The following is a 20,060-nucleotide window of genomic DNA, read 5'->3' on the forward strand; positions in this document are numbered from 1 at the left end:
GTCACGGATTTCACACATCCAACCTCGGTATATTCCCCTCTGTTGAACCACGGGTGATAGCGTGCGTAGAAGTGTGCATCCGTAACCATTCTGTACGCACGTTCCGTTGATAACATCCCGGGTCCATTCCGAAGTACAGAGGACACGCGAGTTTACGCGCGCTAGTCTTGACATCGCGAGCGAGTGCGATGTTCAACATCGTGCTCACCATGGTGTTCTTCGAAAGTCCGAGCGCGACAGATGTGAAGGTTCCCAGTTTCTGTTGATTACTCGGAGAAGGTCTTTTCTCCTCCGGACCCGTAAAGACCTTCCCGAAGTATAGAGTGTTCCCCGTATCTTGCCCGTTGAAGCCGGCTCCGGTCACGTTTAAACAACTGTCTGTCGGTGTTGCTTTACTCAGTTTCGTCATCAGGTTTACACTTTGGTGGCGGACAACATCTGAAAACTTGACCATCGAGTTCCCGATGGCAGCGATCACCTTTTCGTCAAATTCGCTGTTCGCGTGACAAGGTAACATATTAGAGATAGTAGCAAACACCGCACATTGTACGTATGCCAACACGTTATCCGACAGTAGGTACGAGTAAATTGTTACCGTTTTCGAGCCGCTTTTCTCTCCCAGGAGATCCACAATAGAATCCTTGAGCATCGCGATTCTATCGCCCATCTGAGGTGCTACGAACCAAAGTTTTTTACCATCGGCCTCTTTCAGATTACACCCGCGCACGCGTTGTAGTAAGCTGTGCTCTGTCCAATTCAGAGGACCGTCCATGTTAGACGATGCGTCCGATCCGTTGGTAGCGAGTTCGTAACCTGTGAACAGCTTATAATGTCTCAGTCTCGTCTCAGGATCTTGATGTTCAGCTTCGCCGAGTTGACCTTTTCTATGTTTCTTGTTCATTTGCTGGTCATAACACGGAATAAACATAGGCTTCAGTACCGTAGCGGCACACAAAGGCGATCCGAAGTTTCCGTCCAAACAGATAGACCAAGCCACGCCAGCGATGGTGGCTAGATCCTTTTCGGGGATATATAAGCTCGCGAATGTGACCATCAGTTGAATCAGATATAGAAAGAGCATATGCTCGGGTTCCTCGCCTCGCTCGTACACCACTTCATTTTCCCGAAGATCGTCTACGTTAAACAGACCCAGTAGATCCCGAAGTAGAGATATCGCAACTCGGGCCTGTTTGACATCGTCACCCGTTACGTTCGTGAACACAAACGGGCAGTACGCGTCCCCGGGTTCGTCATTCTCCAGCTGGGGATCTTTCGGAAACGCGGTCTGAGCATTTAGATTCTTGCGATATAAAGAAAGTACATTATCCCGCTCGAACAACCTACACAGACCCGAAAAGAGAGTACGCTCCACATCTTTATCTACGCGAGGCACGCGCTGCGAGGCTAAGAAGTGTCCCAAGTGTTCGGCGTGCACTTTCAGCACCCGCTCCGGTACAAGCTTCGGACAATAGAGATGCAAAACGACCGGGGAGTTCAACAGCACCGGAGCGAAAGCTTCGCTGAGACATGGGTAAACGATACCGGAATCGTGCGGTCCCGTAGCAAGGCAAAAGCCATCTTGATCCAGGCGTACTTGGAATGTCTTAACACAACTTGCCATTTTAAACAGAGAGATACGAACTCTTCGATCGCGATAGTGGGCTGTTTAGTTAAACTGTTGATGTGTAAGACCAAAGTGTCCTTTGATCCGGGTACGAGAGCTTTGTGTTTGGAATTGTGGAAAGATCACTTAAGCGAGTCTCTTCTGAGTTCTCCGTCTACGCGCTCCGCTGTAGCACTTGCGAGCAGTGACTCAGTGAATGCAACAGAAGACTGGACAGTTCTACTGAGACTCGCACTTCTTGCGGATTTTTATAGGTATCAAAAGGAAGACCTGAACCTTAACGAGGAGGAGTCAGCGGAAAAGCTGCGGATGGTTAGAAACGCCGCGTTGAACGTTTGAAGCTGATCAAAGCACGAGATGAACGTAGTGATGATAAAGCTGCGGCACCTGACGAATTCGAAAATATCGATGAAAGCGCAATGGAAACGTACCTAGATCCACGCTCGAACGCGAAGGCTCGCGGTAGGAGTACACTGAGAAAGGTCGCCTCGAAACAACGCGGCGAAAAAAGATGTGCACGTACTCGCGTGCGAGGATCGTCTCTTACCTTGGACATAGAGGATTCGGTGAGATGGCACACCCTCGCATTTTCGACGCGTCGAAAATCGTATTTCACCAAGCTCGTTAGAGCCTTCCAAGTTGTAAAGAATGTCGGCCATCCTATGATAACGCTACATTCGGAATGGAGTCTAAGCTGTTACTACAAGCTGGCTGTAGCGTACACAACCGATAGCCCGCTCGAAATGGCGGCCGCGTGTATACCTGAACTGCAGCCGGCTGTAGCCTTGATTAACGCGGAACAGTTTCACGAACTGAAAAAGATGTCTCCTACGGTTCAGATGCTGCTGTATGGCATTCTCAACTGTCACATAAACTGGGTATATCATAACCATAAGCAGATATTACTAGTACCCGGTCAACCCAGCGCCCTGAGGCCTAAAGCTGAGGGGGATCTGAGATGTTCTAGATGTCTGAAAAATCAAACATTTCACTCGTCTGAAGTGAAAGGTAACCCGAGAAACATCGATGTGGAGTTCGATTTCGAACGCATGAAGTTCGGATCTTCTTGCTGCTCCGCGCACATGGTGAACGTTCCCTTGAGCACCACCACTGTGAACACATGCACCTTTACGGAGCTGAAACAGATGTATACAGCGTGCATGAAATGTAACAACCCGATTTTTTCTGAAATACTAGTAGATATGGACACCCTCTACTCAAGGTGTGTTGCGTGCGGAGGTAAAGGATCGAGTTAACCTGTGGGTATCACACGGACGCATGATGGAATCGGACTATGTAATACTAAAAGCTGTCCATAACATTTCTTGGGATTGCTTGAAAGACATAATATGTTCATGCTATCAAGTGAACCCCGTGCAACTACAACGAATATGTGACACGCGAAAGGACTCGAGGTCTAGTGTCAACAGTAACCTGTATTATATTTGTACATAACCAATAAGTTGGGTAGACGAGAGGACGTTGTTCGGGAAATCATGAGACTGTACGAACTATCGAAGGACCCTCGCGGACAACGTGTTTGTTCAAGTGAAAGCACACGCGAGTCCATCGGTGTTAGAGGCACTGTGACAGCCGGACCGAGGGGTGTCTGCAGCGAGCACAGTATGAGCGAGGGCTCAGGGGTCGGTAGTCTCAAACCCTTGGAGGTTTCAGACGATCGAAGTAATGCGATTATAGAAGCGGCTGAAACCTTGATCGAATGGTCGCCACCTGATATGAGAGCGTATTTGGACGCGCTGGATTGTAACACCACAAACACTTGCTACATGGACATCGAGGACATTATAAATCTCGGATCTAGTTCTGTGACTAACATGGATGTGAACAATACTGAATTGCTTACTGAAAAACCGAGTGTGTACAACCCATGCACCACACTTGAGGGTGACAAGTCAGCTTCATCATTTGAGGACGATACTTCTAAGTCTGAGCCTCGTGTGGATACTTTAGATGACAGTAATGAGCGGGTATCATCATGCTATTCTGTACTGGAACAAGACAAGTCTCTAACGGGGGCGAATGGACCTCTCAAGATATCTGAAGATGTAAATGTATCGAAGCCCATGGTTGTGATCGAAGACGATTCGCTGTGACAATTGGGAGCTTGTGGAACATTTTGTTGTTATTGTGATGTAGACTCTTAATACGTATGGTTGTACTATTGAACTGCCTTTACCATGGTTATAAATGTATACAATACACACCATTCTCGTGTAACGTGTCAATAAAAACGTATAAACTGTTCAGTGTGTACTGGTCTATGGGTTTATTTATATAAACATCTTATGTGCTTATGTGGTTACACAGATCCGCTCATAGTACATAGGCACGTGTGGCCGGATACAGGTGCACACAATGGAACCAAGTCAAACCGATCGCTGGTCGGATGTTCCGCATATTACCGTACTTTTGGAGGATGTTCATAATGTGTGTACCTTGGAATACATTCGGGTGCACATGTTGGACATAGAGAAGCGCATACCCGAGTCTATTATGCTTACGGAACCGGGCTCTGATGGCTTGTTTCGTATCCGTATCCCGGGAACGGTTTACGTGAGCCCGAATACGTGTTGCATAATTCTTAGAGTCTTGTATAGGACCGGGGATACCTCGTTCGGACTTATTACAGGCAAACATTTCACCGAAACCTATACAAATTCAACAAGGGGACATCCTGTGAAAACGATTGGCGTGGTAGCGAGAGCCCCTTTAGCGTGGGTAAGAGTCGCGCAGCAACGTGCGGAGTCGCAGTACGATTATCCGTTCCCAGGGGATGATATATGTGGACATCAGCCAGAAGTGCTCGTTTCTAAGATATACGCTACGTTAGAACGATGTACACAAGCTACGTTCGCGTATTACAAAGAGCCCGGTCAGGAGGGTGCTATAGTTTCACAAGTGGTGCGCGATACCCTAGTCGCGTTGTGCGCACCGCTCGCATTTAAGGTGCTGTACGAGCAAAGTAGACTCACGCTGGAACGAACACAGGATCTCACGGTGAACCCCGTGAGTAAGCTTTGCGGGACGTGTGTTACGTGGACACTGTGTGTGGAAACGGATACTTTATCACTTACTACTGGAACCCAGAGGACACCAGCTTCGGTGATCGAATCACAAGATCCCTGGTTGCGTGCTGTACTCTCTTATGATGGTCTGCGCGTATCAGGATTCCTAAAGAGTACGTTCATCGCTTGCCCGTACTGGGCTGTCATACTTACGAGTTTGTGCTGCGGAGCGCTGAACATTTGGAAAGACGAGTTGTGTAAGCTGTATTCGTCACTCAGGTTCGAATCTAGGTTACGATTTAACGAGACGGTATCCGAGTACTGTGAACACTGTGGATATTCGTATCACGCGTCTCCGATTATATGCGAAACCGTACCTAAACGGACCAACGCTGTGTCACAGATAGATAGGTTGATTCTCGGAAAGGTGTGCACTAGGCTGTGCACTGTTGTATCTATGAGAGAGCATGCCGAAGAAAGTGAATCGATCGAACAGCGAGCTGTCCAATATTGCCTCAGCCACCGGAGACTCTACGAATGTAGCTATCAAGGACTGCAAAAGCGTGAAACCAACTCGGAAGGATGTTTCGACTCAAGATGCACGGAAGGGGTCTCACGCGGTGTTACCCAACGGTCCACAGCTTCGGAAACAGGGCCGGAGCGTTCACGCTGGGAGGACAGGACCCTCCGCCGACGGAGATTTGACAAGAGGTCTAGGTCGCGGGGCGAAGAAAATGAACGCTTCTCATGTGAAGCAGACTACTTTAGGCAACGGATCACAGAGGAGACACGGGTCGATAAATGCGGGGAGCGTGACTGGGACTGGTTCGGGTTCTGCACACGGGACGAGTGTGAACTCGAGCGACCATCATCTTCTTTCAGATATTGGACAGGGTTTTCGTGTCACACTTTTGGACATCATATCAAAACTCTTCCCTTCGGATACCAAGGAGGAATCCTCGCTTACCCGCAGTGATTCTACAGAGTGCGTACCGTTGGACCGCTGGTTGTTGACTATCACTGCATTGGAGGATAATTACAAAACGATAGTCGAGTGGTTTCAGACTTTTTCAACTACGAAGGCTCGATCAGTGATAGGGTTCGAGCTAGCAATGGAACTGTGGGGATGTTACAACGTAGTGATCCGTGGACTTGGGAACTCACTGAAAGCTGTGTTTAACGCGTGCACCTTTATGCACAGCGCACATGATATTATGCGAGGAGATCGAGTCATGAAAGATGTTATATGTATCATACATAGAGTCCAAGGCTATATAATAGAGATGCGGTCTTCGGATGACTTTACAGGGAGGATCACCGCTGAAGCACAGAACGCGAACTATTCCGTAGATACCATTGACGATATCGTTCGGTCATACAGTGCTCAGGTCGACTTTATACAAGAGCTCGTGAAGTCTCTCATGAACGAGAAGAACGTCCTTCGCGCAAGGTGCGCTGAGTACGAGCTAGCGAAAACGGAAAATGAGGACCGTGTGAGACAGATTACTAGTTCACAAGACTCTCTACGAGGCGATTGCGAGTCTTTAACCAAGGCAAACACGGACCTTAATAATCTCATACGAGGTTTACAAGAGAGGAATAACACATCTGAGACACATTACAACGCTCTCGAGGCTGAACACAAGACGAACAGTGATCTCCTTACTAAGCTAAGGAGTGAACTCGAGGATCTTACAAAACGGAATGATCGTCTGACTCAACACAACACGGAACTCGAAGCGCGTATCGATACGTTATCACACGAAAAGACTGTGTCTGAAACAGACACAATGAATAAGATTCAGTCTCTAACCGCGTTCAAGGATGAGTTGATAGAAAGTACTAATCGTTACAATACAGACATACAGTCCCTAAAAAGGATCAACGCGGAGTTAGTGACCACAAACAAGCATTATCAGGAACTTCACGCGGATCTAGCGGACGCAAACAAAAGTTATCGGACCGAATTACAATCGGTACACGAGCGGAACGCGGTCTTAGCGAAAGAGAACGAACGTTATCAGAGTGAACTGAGACATCTAACCGATGTGGGTGATACGTATCGAAAGGAACGTGATAATCAGGTTTGTACATTGCAATCCCAGCTCGAACAGATCACACGCGAACACGAGTCCGTAATAGGCGAATATGAGGACGTTCGTGACCGTATGGGTAAAGCGCAAATTAAATTGACTGAGTATGAGAGCTGCGTGTCCAAGCAAACGGGTGAGTTGGTAGAGTTACAGTCTCAGATATCACAATACGATCACACCGTAACGGAGTTAAATCGGCTCAATTGCGAACTGTCACAATCTAACAAGGGGTTTATGCGCGTGATGGAAGAGTTATTTGGGCTAGAAAATGCTTCGTTCACCCAAGTGGCTACTGGTGTGTATGGAGCTTTAGATCTATCCATCGAGAGACTCAGTTCGTTGATCAGAAATACATGTACTCTCGCAACTTCCTTGTCGAAAGTAGAGCGTGTTCACACGATGGATACCATGGATCGGGTAGGACAGGTGTTTACACTGTATGAACACGAAATATATAACACCTTAGAGGCTATGGAAGATCGACCTATGGAAACATCCACAAATAGAAAACGACATATAGCTACAGCTCATCCAAAGTACCGGAAAGCTCGCGTTAGTTCTGATGGCTCGTTAAAAATAGAGCCCAACGAGCCCCCGACCGATTCCGTGACACAGGAAAATGTCAATCCGAAATACGAGTCGGATGCTGGTGAACACGGTACTTGTGCAACCGGGTCAATCGGGCTATGTACTGTGGATAGGACACCTAACGAGCCCCCGACCGATTCCGTGACACAGGAAAATGTCAATCCGAAATACGAGTCGGATGCTGGTGAACACGGTACTTGTGCAACCGGGTCAATCGGGCTATGTACTGTGGATAGGACACCCGAGGATATCGAGGCTCATAGGCATGATAATAACATTTGTGATCTTTTCACAGTGAAGCCTGAAACACTGAGCATTCCTGTATGCATAGGGAGCGCATTTGATTGTACAAAGGACGTTAAATTAATCAAACTTGCGAACCCGAACCCTCTGGAACAGTTACGAGGGGTCCTACAGGTTGATGTGGAGGACAACAAGTGCACTTGTAACGGGATTAAGGAATGTACCAGCGCTAATCTCACGAGCATGACACGCACCTTTCGCTGTGCACTATATGTATACACGATGGGACACCGTAAAGGTGAACTTTACGGAGTTGAATATATGACAAATCGATTATATGTACTTATAAACACGGACGAGCAATACTATATACTGGCTGTGTTACACGATAATGATAGGTACACCTGTAACATTTCCATGGTATTACGTGTAAAACCTGAAACGCTCCCATTCGCACAGATAGAAAAGCGGGATACCGCTATACCGGTTATTGATACAGCTAGTATCGTGTTAGCCGATAGACAGCAGCATGCTTAAGAGTCTCTCTCATTTGGACACCCGGATGGGTTTGTGTCTAATAACTGAATCCCCTGCTTTCTTTTGTGTCCAATAATAGTGTATCTAATAAATAACTGAGAGTCAGTCATACATACCATGAGTTGTGTATAATAAAGAGGGGACACACATCTGAATGTACACACGGTTCATACATACCATGTTTTTGTGTATAATAAAGAGGAGTCGAACATCTGAATGTACACATGTCTCTGTTTATTACATACACAGACAGGCTAACTTTCACATCATACAGGGTTGGACAATCACAATCATAACGCTATAGCATCACGGGTAGTTAATACACTTTACACACAAGCATGTCAGAAATAAATCTTTGAAAGTGTAATGCTCACCTTCGTACATTCTGGGCAACGTACACCGGAGAAATGTACAAGATACGTGCACCGGATCTAAATACCGAACACTTGACCTTTGTACATAACACGGGAATTAGATTGTGTTAACACACAATACATGTATATAATACAAGGATGGGTACGTTACCGGTAATGACGAAATCGTTCTCGGGTCCAACGTCCACCACAGGAGTATCGCCCATGTCTGGCGACACACGCGCCTGTGCGCTAAACCTCCCGTCTCCGCGGATTAGGTCTGCGACTGTGACACGTGGATCACTATAGTATAAAACTACAGAAATCTCACCCTCTCCCATGTCCCGGGCCCTGCGCAAAGTGCTCCCGACATACCGAGATTTCATCGCGCTCTCTCGGGCCTTTACCTTAATACGCTTCATTTTATGATACAGTGGCGGTGGCCCTGCACGCATTTCTTCGGGAACTGAGAGTGTCGCGTATACAAGTGTGATATTGTAGTCTAGCAGTGCAGTACACGGAGCTTTACTCGACAGAGATACATGACTGTTCCACAGTTCGAAACAGGTCACGTTGTATCTCTGTAAAAGTTCGTAAAGCGATTGAGACTCTTCACATCGTATCTTGATCAGTTTATCCTTAGATCCCACCATAGGTACTATCACGGTAACATCGTGGGGGGTCTGTAAAGAATGCAGAAACATACACCTAGATCATTGACTGGCAGAACATGGGATATTGACTTGCACAGTATCTCGTAGATAACTCACGTGTTCACAGGAGAGTTTAACCGCAGTCACACTGACTGAATTCCTCGGTGGGTCACAAGTTGTCCACCCGTTGTTTTCGAGTAGGTTATGTATATCCAAAATGTGTTGTACGAAACTTGATCTATGTGACATGTCAGTATACGTGATACTATATTTACTCATAGGGAGCCAGAGTGTGTGGTCCCGCAACAATACGTCAAAGGATTCCCGTTCCATAACACTATCCGCGAGAACACCTTTTGCGGTGTTTAGGAAATGTTCAACCTCATCACCGTTACTGTCCTGCGAAACCTGTATCGAGGCATGGGTCAGATACAGATTACGTTGATTCCAATGTCCAATATACCATCGTTTTGCGTGCAATCCGAAATTCGTCTTTTTCGGTGTTTGATTCCATCTAACGATCACTGTCACGAAGGTCATTCCCTCTACACAGTCTTTACACAATATTGTATATTCTCCCGTATACGGAGTCCACTAAACGTTCACACCAAGCCTGCATACACTGGACACTGAAACACAAGGACGCGTTTATATATGTGCACACTTGAGGCTTTGAGTAGCAGGTAATAACGAAATGCAGCCCTTTAGATTAAATTGAAGGATTACCCGTCTTATTCCGAGACTGAGTAATTAACCTGTGTTCCATATAGATTATAAGAAGTAGGTCACATTCAGAGCTCTCTGGCAAATGAACATGTACATATGCTGACCTGACACATCTTACACTCCCCTTCATTCAAGTGTACAGCAGGGCTCTGCGTTTTTCCCTGACACGTACTGAAAACCCCGAGATCGGTGAACCAGAGTTACAGCAGGGCTCTGCGTTTTCCCTGACACGTACTGAAAACCCCGAGATCGGTGAACCAGAGTTACAGCAGGGCTCTGCGTTTTCCCTGACACGTACTGAAAACCCCGAGATCGGTGAACCAGAGTTACAGCAGGGCTCTGCGTTTTCCCTGACACGTACTGAAAACCCCGAGATCGGTGAACCAGAGTTACAGCAGGGCTCTGCGTTTTCCCTGACACGTACTGAAAACCCCGAGATCGGTGAACCAGAGTTACAGCAGGGCTCTGCGTTTCCCTGCTAATCACTGTTACAGAAGCCATGGGTTTTACACATTCGTAGTCACGTTTTCTGAAGCTCGAGTCCTTCATTATTTCATAACAACCTTGTACCCAAAGAGACAAACAGGCGAGCTCTTGTATAAAAGCTAGAGGCCTTTGAAGGATTACACGTAAAGGATCAGCGCTGCACTTAGCAAGAAGAGTGATTAACCCTTGGCTCATATAGATTAGAGACCCCAGTCTGCTGCGTAGAGTAATTGCATTGAGACGAAATGTTTCTCTTCGTGGCTGTGATCCTGTTATGGACCGGATTGATAGTAAACAGTGAGAGACATTCCCTTTATTACATATACACGGGTCTCTCCAAACCCAGCGGACTCCCGAGTATCCACGAGTTCACAGCTATGGGTCAACTGGACGGAATGCTGATCGACTATTATGACAGTGAACACAATCAGAAGGTTCCAAAACAGAACTGGATGAAAGATAAATTAGATCCAAGCTACTGGATAAGAGGAACACAGTCCCGTGTGAGCAAACAACAGTGGTTCAAAGTGAACATAGAGATCCTGATGCAACGAACGCGAGTTAATGACTCCAACGTACATGTTCTTCAATGGATGCACGGATGTGTGGGTGAGAAAGAGGCTAATGGAACCCTGACATTCCGGAGTGCGGTAGACACGTATAGCTACGATGGCTATGATTTCATAGCATTCGATTGCACACAAGAGGTCTGGGTCTCGGGGATCGAAGCGGCCCAGCCTACTAAGAGGAAGTGGGACGGGGTCAACACACTGAACGAATACACCAAAGGCTACCTGATGAAAGAGTGTATGGATTGGTTGAATATTTTTGTCAAGTATAACCAAAAGCAGCTAGAGACAGCGTCTCCGCCTGACGTGTTTGTATTCCCAAAGAGTATAGACGAGACCAGGATCACGTTAACGTGCCTGGTCACAGGTCTCTACTCAAAAGACATCACCCTGAACATTAAGAAAAACGGGCGCGTTTTGTATAAGGAAGACGGAGTGTTAACCTTCGGCGTGCGACCAAATGACGATGACACTTTTCAGCGAAGAGACTATGTGGAACTCTTAAGTAGTGACACGGATATCTACACCTGTGAAGTCATTCAGCGTGCATCTGGGTTACATGTTGAGAAGCAATGGGACCGTGAACTATATCCTGTGCATGGGAAACGAGGATTTGTAATACACGGACTTGTCATCGCTGGAGTATTTGTCTCTATTGGACTGATCGCAATGGGAGCAGTGCTGATTATCGTGTACACAAAATGTTCATTTCTTAGATGTATGAGTGGAACCAACGCATCCAGAAATGTGTCTATGAATACTGTCTCTGTTGCTGTCAGTGGCGGAGTCGTAAAGGTACACGGTTCAGTCACAGATGACACCGGATCGGATAGACCTCTCAACGGCTGTAGCTGTTTGACCATGTCTGTATAGTTGAACTCGTATCCCACCCGCTGTATGTATAATGTTTGGTTTCTATGAAATGGTTGATTTCTGTGAAATGGTTGATTTAATAAATCGTACCACGGAGAATCTCAGTGTGTGTTTTCTTATACAATTGCGAGCCAATATGGTGCGCTTAAAGGTGTCCTGCTACGATCGAAAAACCGCTCGGTGTGTACAATGTCACGCATATCCACGTTCGGAAGCCGGGGGTTAAGCTTTCCATTCTAGTAAACGAAAGGAATAATACTTTATGACACATACGTTACCGACACACCCCTCAAGATATTTAAACACCGATTACTTGTAACAAGACTTAGACGCACTTTGACTTAGAGGTTGCAACACGGAGACACTGCAACACGCTAGTGTAATGGCGTACTGTGCTAAATTGAAGGAGTACGCTGATGCCAATAACTACATTGTACGGTATGATAATGTACGTTCGCAAGGACCGGCTCACAATCCCCTCTTCACGATCGATGTAGCTATACAGAACGAGGGTCTGTTCTGCGTATCTACAGGCACGGGGGTGTCCAAGAAGCATGCGAAAAACAATGCTGCGCGAGAGCTGATGAATACTCTGGAGCTGAATGTAGAACCGGAGGATCGGCCCGTGTTTCGTGAAAATGTTATGGGAGAGCTTCAGGTGAATATGCCCTCTTTTGAGGTGTGTGTGTGTGTGTGTGTGTGTGTGTGTGTGTGTGTGTGTATAGTATATATGTGTATTTACGCAAGTTGTTTTATAGGAACTCTGTCAGAAGAACGGTTGGCCTTTACCCGAGTATAGCGACCGAAGTCAGAATGAAGCACATATTCTGATTTGTCACATCAGGTCAAAGCTATGGACCTTCACTGTATATGGTATGTACGCACTATGTGTTTGTCTCACATTCAGTAGAACTATGTGTGTTCTATGCTAACGGAACCGTTGTGTGTTTTAGGTACAGGATCCTCCAACAAGTGCGCGAAGACCGATGCTGCCAAACGGGCCCTTGATATCTTAACAGCGTGCATTCACACATACGGGAAGGGGGCTTCGATGTGCATGGTGTGATTATTAAGTGATTATGCGATTATGGTCACCCCAATACACTGTCAAGCTTTGAATAAACCTTTGAATAAACCTTTGATAGTATAACCAAGGACCATGTCTGAGTTGTGTGATAATCTCATATGGTGTATGTAGACTTGGAGACTCACGCAAGCATACACATGTATTGAAAATGTTTGACATTTTATTTCTGACATGTACAGAACCCCTTCAGATTGTATTATCACACTCAATTAAAAGTATACATATGCACATGATACGGTCTCCTGTGTATCATTCTGAATGAACATTGCAAACATTACAGTGATGATCGGTAGCTATGAACTTGCAGAGATGCCTATGCGCTCGAACTCAGGGCTTCTTGTGGGATTCATTCAACCGCTGCACCAGACCATCATATGCGCTCGAACCGAGGGCCTCTCGCGGGGATTCATTCAACTGCTGCACCAGAGCCTGTGAAGTACAGAAAGGTTTATTTAATGACATGTACACATACCGCAAGTGCGGGAAGCTGTTATTATACGCGAGTAGCGGAATCGTGTACCGTTTCGTTCTGCGCTCGTATCATCCGATCCTTCGTTTTTTGTAACTTGGACACAGGTGTCGTTTATCTTTAAACCTTTCCTGGCAAGACAGTCTTTACTATCACAGGTAGTGGGTCCGTATACGGGTTGGTATAAGGACGGGTAGACCAGATGGGCACAGGGTTTGTAAATACGCGACGCGCGTACGCTACAGAGTCTATACGATACTATCAACAACCCGAACACGGCCATTATGGGTACAGCGATCATCAACCAGTCATATTTCCCATGGAACCACCAGTAACCGTCCTCGGACATCATCCTGGGGCTGACTCGAGTGTTGTATCTATCCACTATCCGCATACGTTTATGTAACATTAATAAGGCTAAGAGATCTTTGTGATAACCCACGGAGCGCGCGTACGCTGTAACTAGAGTTTGCTCGCAATGCGCTATAAAGGCTGTACTTTCCTTAAATCATCTGTGTGGGAGTGACTCTGGTGCCCCGCATGGCTATATATGCACAGCTGACACCTAAGCATTCGCGAGTCAGATGTACCCACTGTATCACAATGAACACATTGCTTTCTCTTGTGCTACTCGTACATCTTATGGGTGTACACACTTTCACATCGGATAAGAACCCCTTCACACCCGCAGGTGCACGATGTTTGTATGTTATTCTGTGTGTTACATATTGTCGGATGTTCATCGTATAACTCCTTATATTTGTTGTTGGTTTTTAATCCTAGGAATACGTCTGTACCATTCTGTGTGTTACATATTGTCGGATGTTCATCGTATAACTCCTTATATTTGTTGTTGGTTTTAATCCTAGGAATACGTCTGTACCCGGACAGGTTACATTTCTTTCGCTATGAGAATGTCACATTCACTTGTATAATAACCGATGCGTCTCACGGAAAATGGACCCTGAAACGGAATACTTCGTATGATGTAAATGAGGAGTGTAAACCCGGGTGGGGAGTACAAGTCGGATCCTCGTGTATAATCAACGATCTCTACCCATCTGACACTGGCTTCTACTGGTGTCAGTCTGAAGACGGATTGAGGACCGCAGCGGTGAAGATGACCGTGAAAGGTATTGTGTTGATCCATTTAGTCTCTCAATTCTTTTTCTTTTTTACGTTTTTTACTTTGTAAAGCAGAAGGAACCATAGAAGCATATGACACTGTCGTGTTTCATAGTAACATGGTGATCTGTATTATGTTTCAGATCGAGATACACTCATAGAGATCCCATCATCACCCGTTGCAGCAGGATCCAGTGTCATGCTCACTTGCTACTACGGTCCCATATACCTTGAGCCTGAACCGGTTCCAGGTGTTTTCTACAAGGACGATGTGGTATTGAACGCTGATCCTGTACCGAACCTGGTGATACCCATGGTAACCGCTTACGATGAAGGTTCCTACAAGTGTGAAAACCCGAAAACATATACTGTATCCCTGAGCATCCCGCTTAAGATCACAGGAACGTTCAGAGGATCAGCTCTGACCAGCGACCATTATCATTACATGCTTATAGTCATGTGTATTGCAATTACTGGTGGTATGTTTGTACACATTTGGTTATATATGCGTACTCGATATCGTTCCCGTACGTACACCGCTACTGTGATAAAGATAAAGAGTGTGTGATCCAGATACAATGTTATGTGTTGCATATTTGTGTGTGATGCAAAAATAAAGTATGGTTGATTCAAATACAATGTCACGTATGTCCATTTCCATCAGTGTATGTACACCCACAAATAAAGTATGGGTGATCCAGATACAATGTCACTTGGTTCAATCTTCACCCCTGTATGTACATCCAACGCATTACGGGAAGCTCTCAGAGAGTACCCGTTTTGGAGAAACCGTATCCGTTCTCTATATCGATCTCGGGTGAACTGGGTAAACGAAAGCCTCTGTGCAGTTGCCCACTCCCCACGGGTAATACGTAATAAGCGAGCGGGTATATAGCTCGTAAAGAAACCATACGTAACGGTCTCTGTAATCGTACGCACATGCTCAACGATGGCTCAACGATCGGACACCCCGTTCCTCTATGTGCTGCCGGGTATGTCAGATAATGGGAAGATAGCAAGCATCGCTAAGAGCGGAGATGACTTTAGAGGCGCAATAACTCGGTGTTGTTTGTTCAGATCGTTGAACCTGACCAACGTTCGGTTCGAGCTGGAAGATTATTCGTGGTTACCGGACAACTTTCCAGGGAGTCTATTATCGAAACTACCGTGCACTGAAGATGATTCGCACCCTGTTATCCGAGTGATATGTAGCTGCGTACCTATCCCCAAGTATCTCAAGTACATACCGGGTACTGAAGCGTTCTTTGTACGCATCTACGTGTTCTGCGGCTACTGGGGACGTGGCATACTCAATGTTAAGCGAACGGGAAGTACGCCAAACGCATTGCTGGTAGTAATGGACCCAGAAATGACAATAAGTAACTGTTTGAAGCGTGATGGGAGGTTCAGCGATAAGACAATGGAGGGGCTTTACACTCATCTCAAGGCGCCCGGAAACACACTGATTCCGTGTATCTCCCATGTAGTGTATTAAGACATAACGAACTCTATACTGTGTTCATACGATTACCTGGACTTAAACGAATGTTAAAATCCGTTTTAAACTAAGTAGGTTTGCGGATGTCATCCGTGTATGTACAGCCAAGGCATTATGGAAAGCTCTCATGGTACCGTATCTGTTCGCTATATCGATCTCGGGTGAACGTAAGACTCTGTAAAGTTGCCCGCTCCCCACGGGTAATACGTAATAAGCGAGCGGGTATATAGCTCGTAAAGACACCAGATGCAACGGTCTCTGTGATCGTACGCACATGCTCAACGATGGCTCAACGATCGGATACCCCGTTCCTCTATCTGCTACCGGGTAGGCTAGATAATCGGAAAATAGCGTGCTTCGCTAAGAGCGGAGATGACCTTAGAGGCGCTATGAATCGGTGTCTTTTCTTCAGAGCGTTGAACCTGACCAACGTCCGGTTTCAGATGAACGGGTGGTGGTTACCGGATAACTTTCCTACTCATTTACTACCACGGGTACCACGTTCTCAACACCTGGCACAACCTGTTATCGATGTAATACGCAGTACCGCACCCGGACTCAAGTACCCTAATTACATATCTCGAACGGGATCATTCTTTGTATGCATCGATGTATGCGTTGGACACGGAAGATACGGTCCGCTCCGTGTTAAACGGACAAGAACAACGTCTCATAGACTGTTGGTGACAATAGACCCTGAGAAGACCATACGGGAATGTTTAAAACGCGATGGGAGATTCAGTGTACAGACTGTTGAAGGACTTGATACTCATCTGGTGTGTGACCATGCACTGATTCCCGTGGATCGATCGTGTAGCGTATTGACGCATGAGGAACTATATGGTGTATACCACGATTACCCAGGATTAAAAGATTGTTGAAACCTATTGCGAACTAAATACCTTCGCCGTGTGTCCGTAAACTATGAGCTTCACATAAACGCATTATCGCGATCAGGATATATTCTCGAGCACTGGAATATGTATACACGGTCTTCTCTTCGCAGGAAAAGACCTGCTGATGGGCCACAGGGGGACCGAGATAGAGTCCATTTGGAGACTATCTCAAACCTGAAACGAGAAATACTGGAATTGAAGAATACTCTGAACGAAGAAAGAGCTCGAAGGACCGATACGCTTCGAGAAAGAGGTAAATTATGCACCGCTTGTCTGACAGAGCGTAAACCCGTGGACTGTACACCATCAAGAACAGGGTTGAATACTGATAAGGCGGATGATTCACGCGGACCCCCGATTGTCAGTGGTCTCGACAAACGAGTGTTATATGAACTTGATCTATGTAAAAAGGACCTGGAGGAATCGCGAAGACTTGTAGAAGAGGTATGCGAGGAACGCGAGGCTTTGCGTGTCAAGTTAACAGAAGCTCAACGTATGAAACCTTCGAATGTAAACACAGGAGACGCAGCCGAACTCGGAGATGTGTCACATCCTCACTTGGACTGGGTGGGTCGTAACTACCTGGCGGTTTCTCTACCAGAGGATCGGATGTTCAAACCCGGAGAGCCTGTGACACCGGTTGGTGTATTGCAGAAGTTGTTTGAGATGAGAGTGGGTGAGAAGCACGCGAGTGGATTTAGTGTACTGATAGAAAATGTAAACATCATGATATCGCAAACGGAACCGGAATGGTACGCGAAACATTTCGGTTTTTGTTCCACGCGTGTACACGCGAACGGGTACAGTGTCACACAAAGGTTGGACACTGAGGATTTCGTGTGGCTATTGTTCGAGTATGGTGCACACGCTCCCATGATCGAGGTAATAGCTGGGCTGCTGACCGTTCTGAGTAGCGCGGGGAAAGGCGGGGTGACCGCGACAGCTCTCTGTACAAGTAAGTCTTTGTACAGTTCATACGTGACTTTATTCAGAGACACGGTGACTATGGCCTATGAACGTTTTAGGGCAGTACGAGACAGAGCCCAGAAAGTGCGCGCTGCGCAAGGGCTCGTGTACGTTCCTGTGACAGCAGGGTTACCGTGCGAGCGGATCGAGAGCGGAGCTCACGTGAACGATTCGTTCCGGGTGAAAAGCGCCGCGATGCGGTCTATACTGGAAGGAATTGAAGTTCCTCCGCATATAAGCACGAATTCGGCTCAGAAACATCAGACCTCTGTCAGAGAGGACCCGTTTAGATTAGATCAGTCTCTCGCTCACTTTCTAAACAAAAAGGACTCCAATGCTCGGTGTAGACAAGGAGTGGATAAAGAGCGCGAGTGGTCCGGCTTACGTACTACACAGGACGAGATATCCGCGACAGATACAAGTAGACCGCTTTCGTCTGCACCTCTCGTACACCGGGTACTATTCGACTCGCCTTGGTCCCAGTGACGATACAACACCATAGTCCATCGCGTGACCATGGACCACGTTGGCCACGCGCGAGAACCCAAAAGAAAGAAATCTCGGGTACGAACAATTGACCGGTACAGAGAGGCGCTGCTTGCTATGTCTAAATACTGCCAGGAAGAATGGGTGACAAACATGATACGGTTGCACATGTATCGCGGGGAACGCTTACGATTAGCTCTGCTCAGCGGAGACGCGGGTTGCGGAAAATCGTACGCTATAGCGCTGTTAGAGCAGACACTCAGGAGGATGGGTATCAGCGTACTCGTAAGCGCCATGACCAACAAAGCGGCTGGTACGCTCATGGACTCGCACTCGCTCGAAAGCGTGTATACGTTTCATAAGATGATGGGACTCAAGAAGGAGCTGTTGGACGAGACGCTGCCACTGGAAGAGTTTACGCGCGTATACAGCAAACTATACTGGGGAATCATTTCAGCTTTCAGAAAACTGTACGTTTCGGAATTACCGAGCGTGGCGGAGACAAACGTTCGTCACTCGTGTAAGCACCCGCGACCAGAGTCTTGTGCGATGTGCAGTAAAATGTTCCAACGCCTTAGGGTGATCGGTAAACGCTCGTGTCCCCCTCCTATGGAATCCGCTCCTCTGTTCCTGGGTGTAAACGTTCTGATAGTCGACGAGTACGGGTTGATGAACACGGAGCTGTTAGAGAGGATGTTGGTGTGTCTTTCCCTTTTCTACGGACCTGATAACGGGCCTCTTATCATATTCTCGGGTAGCGTGTCACAGTTGCAACCCGTGGGATCCAGTCCGCGTATTTGGGGGAATGATCGGTTCGAAAGTCTTCTATCTTGTTCGACTCCACTCTTTGTCAACAGGCGTCAATTCGAAGACCCTGGCTACGGTGAGGTTTTAACATACCTGCAGTTTAACACGGTCACGGAAGAATCGAGGCGCATATTTAGAAGCATGGTATCCGTCAGTGAGTCTGAGGTGATGACCCCCGAATACGAGCCCGAGATGTTAAGAATCTTCCATCAGGACGCTCAACAGATCACGTACACGGAGAAGTGTATGCTGCAAGTCAAGAAAACGAGACGAATCGGAGAAAAGTTCCTCCGGGTGACTCGAGAGGGACCCTCTCACGGTGCGTGTCCTACCGCTTGGTACGAGGTATTGAAACAAGCCGCGCAAGCGTTACCGAAACTGTTCGCCTTACCTAAATACCGAGCTGGCTATCGTCCTAAAGAAAGAGACTATCTGAAAGTGGATAAACTGTGGATCGGTTGCAAAGTGAAATTGGTCTGGCACATGGATGTCAATGGAATACACGTAGCGAGCTCTGTCCCGGGATGTCACCGTGTCTTTCCCACGTGTTTCAGCAAAAGCCAGCTCGTTCAGAGGTCCTCGATCGCAGACACCGAGGGCGTGATACAGGACATAGTTTTCAAGAGGGATACTCAATGCAACGAGTTCTACGTAAAGGGCTCACAGTCCGGGACACTGTACAGAGTCGCACCTTCCACCTGGATGTGTATGAACTGGAGCGTGACCACTCACCCCATAGCCTGCCTCGTGGCTATGAACACATACGAGTGTCAAGGTTGCACCGTGAGAGGAACTGTGTTGTACCACCCGCCCAGACATTTCTTCATGTCTCCCATAAAACCGTCCGTGTACGTAGCGCTTACGCGGGTAGTAAAACGATGTAATCTCAGGATGACGAACTGCAATTTCGCGGAAACCGTGGGGACCGTGGCCTTTTACGATCCTACACTATTGG

The 20,060-nt window shown here is 46.8% G+C and overlaps 1 protein-coding gene across 1 annotated transcript; it reads left to right on the forward strand.

Annotated features, from left to right (window-relative positions):
• Positions 1-10,567: 10,567 nt before the first annotated feature.
• LOC119886528 (major histocompatibility complex class I-related gene protein-like) lies at positions 10,568-11,811 on the forward strand. Its single transcript, XM_038697333.1, has one exon. It carries the CDS (start codon positions 10,575-10,577, stop codon positions 11,769-11,771), a length of 1,197 nt encoding a protein of 398 aa, XP_038553261.1. The 5' UTR covers positions 10,568-10,574; the 3' UTR covers positions 11,772-11,811.
• Positions 11,812-20,060: the final 8,249 nt, after the last annotated feature.

Source organism: Micropterus salmoides, unplaced genomic scaffold (assembly GCF_014851395.1).
Source record: "Micropterus salmoides isolate LMB-PRFRI ecotype aquatic unplaced genomic scaffold, ASM1485139v1 Ms_hic_scaffold_4, whole genome shotgun sequence".
NCBI classification, from domain to species: Eukaryota; Metazoa; Chordata; class Actinopteri; order Centrarchiformes; family Centrarchidae; genus Micropterus; species Micropterus salmoides.

Coding starts and splice junctions, on each gene's coding strand:
- LOC119886528 (XM_038697333.1), top strand. CDS start 10,575: ATGTTTCTCTTCGTGGCTGTGATCCTGTTATGGACCGGATTGATAGTA.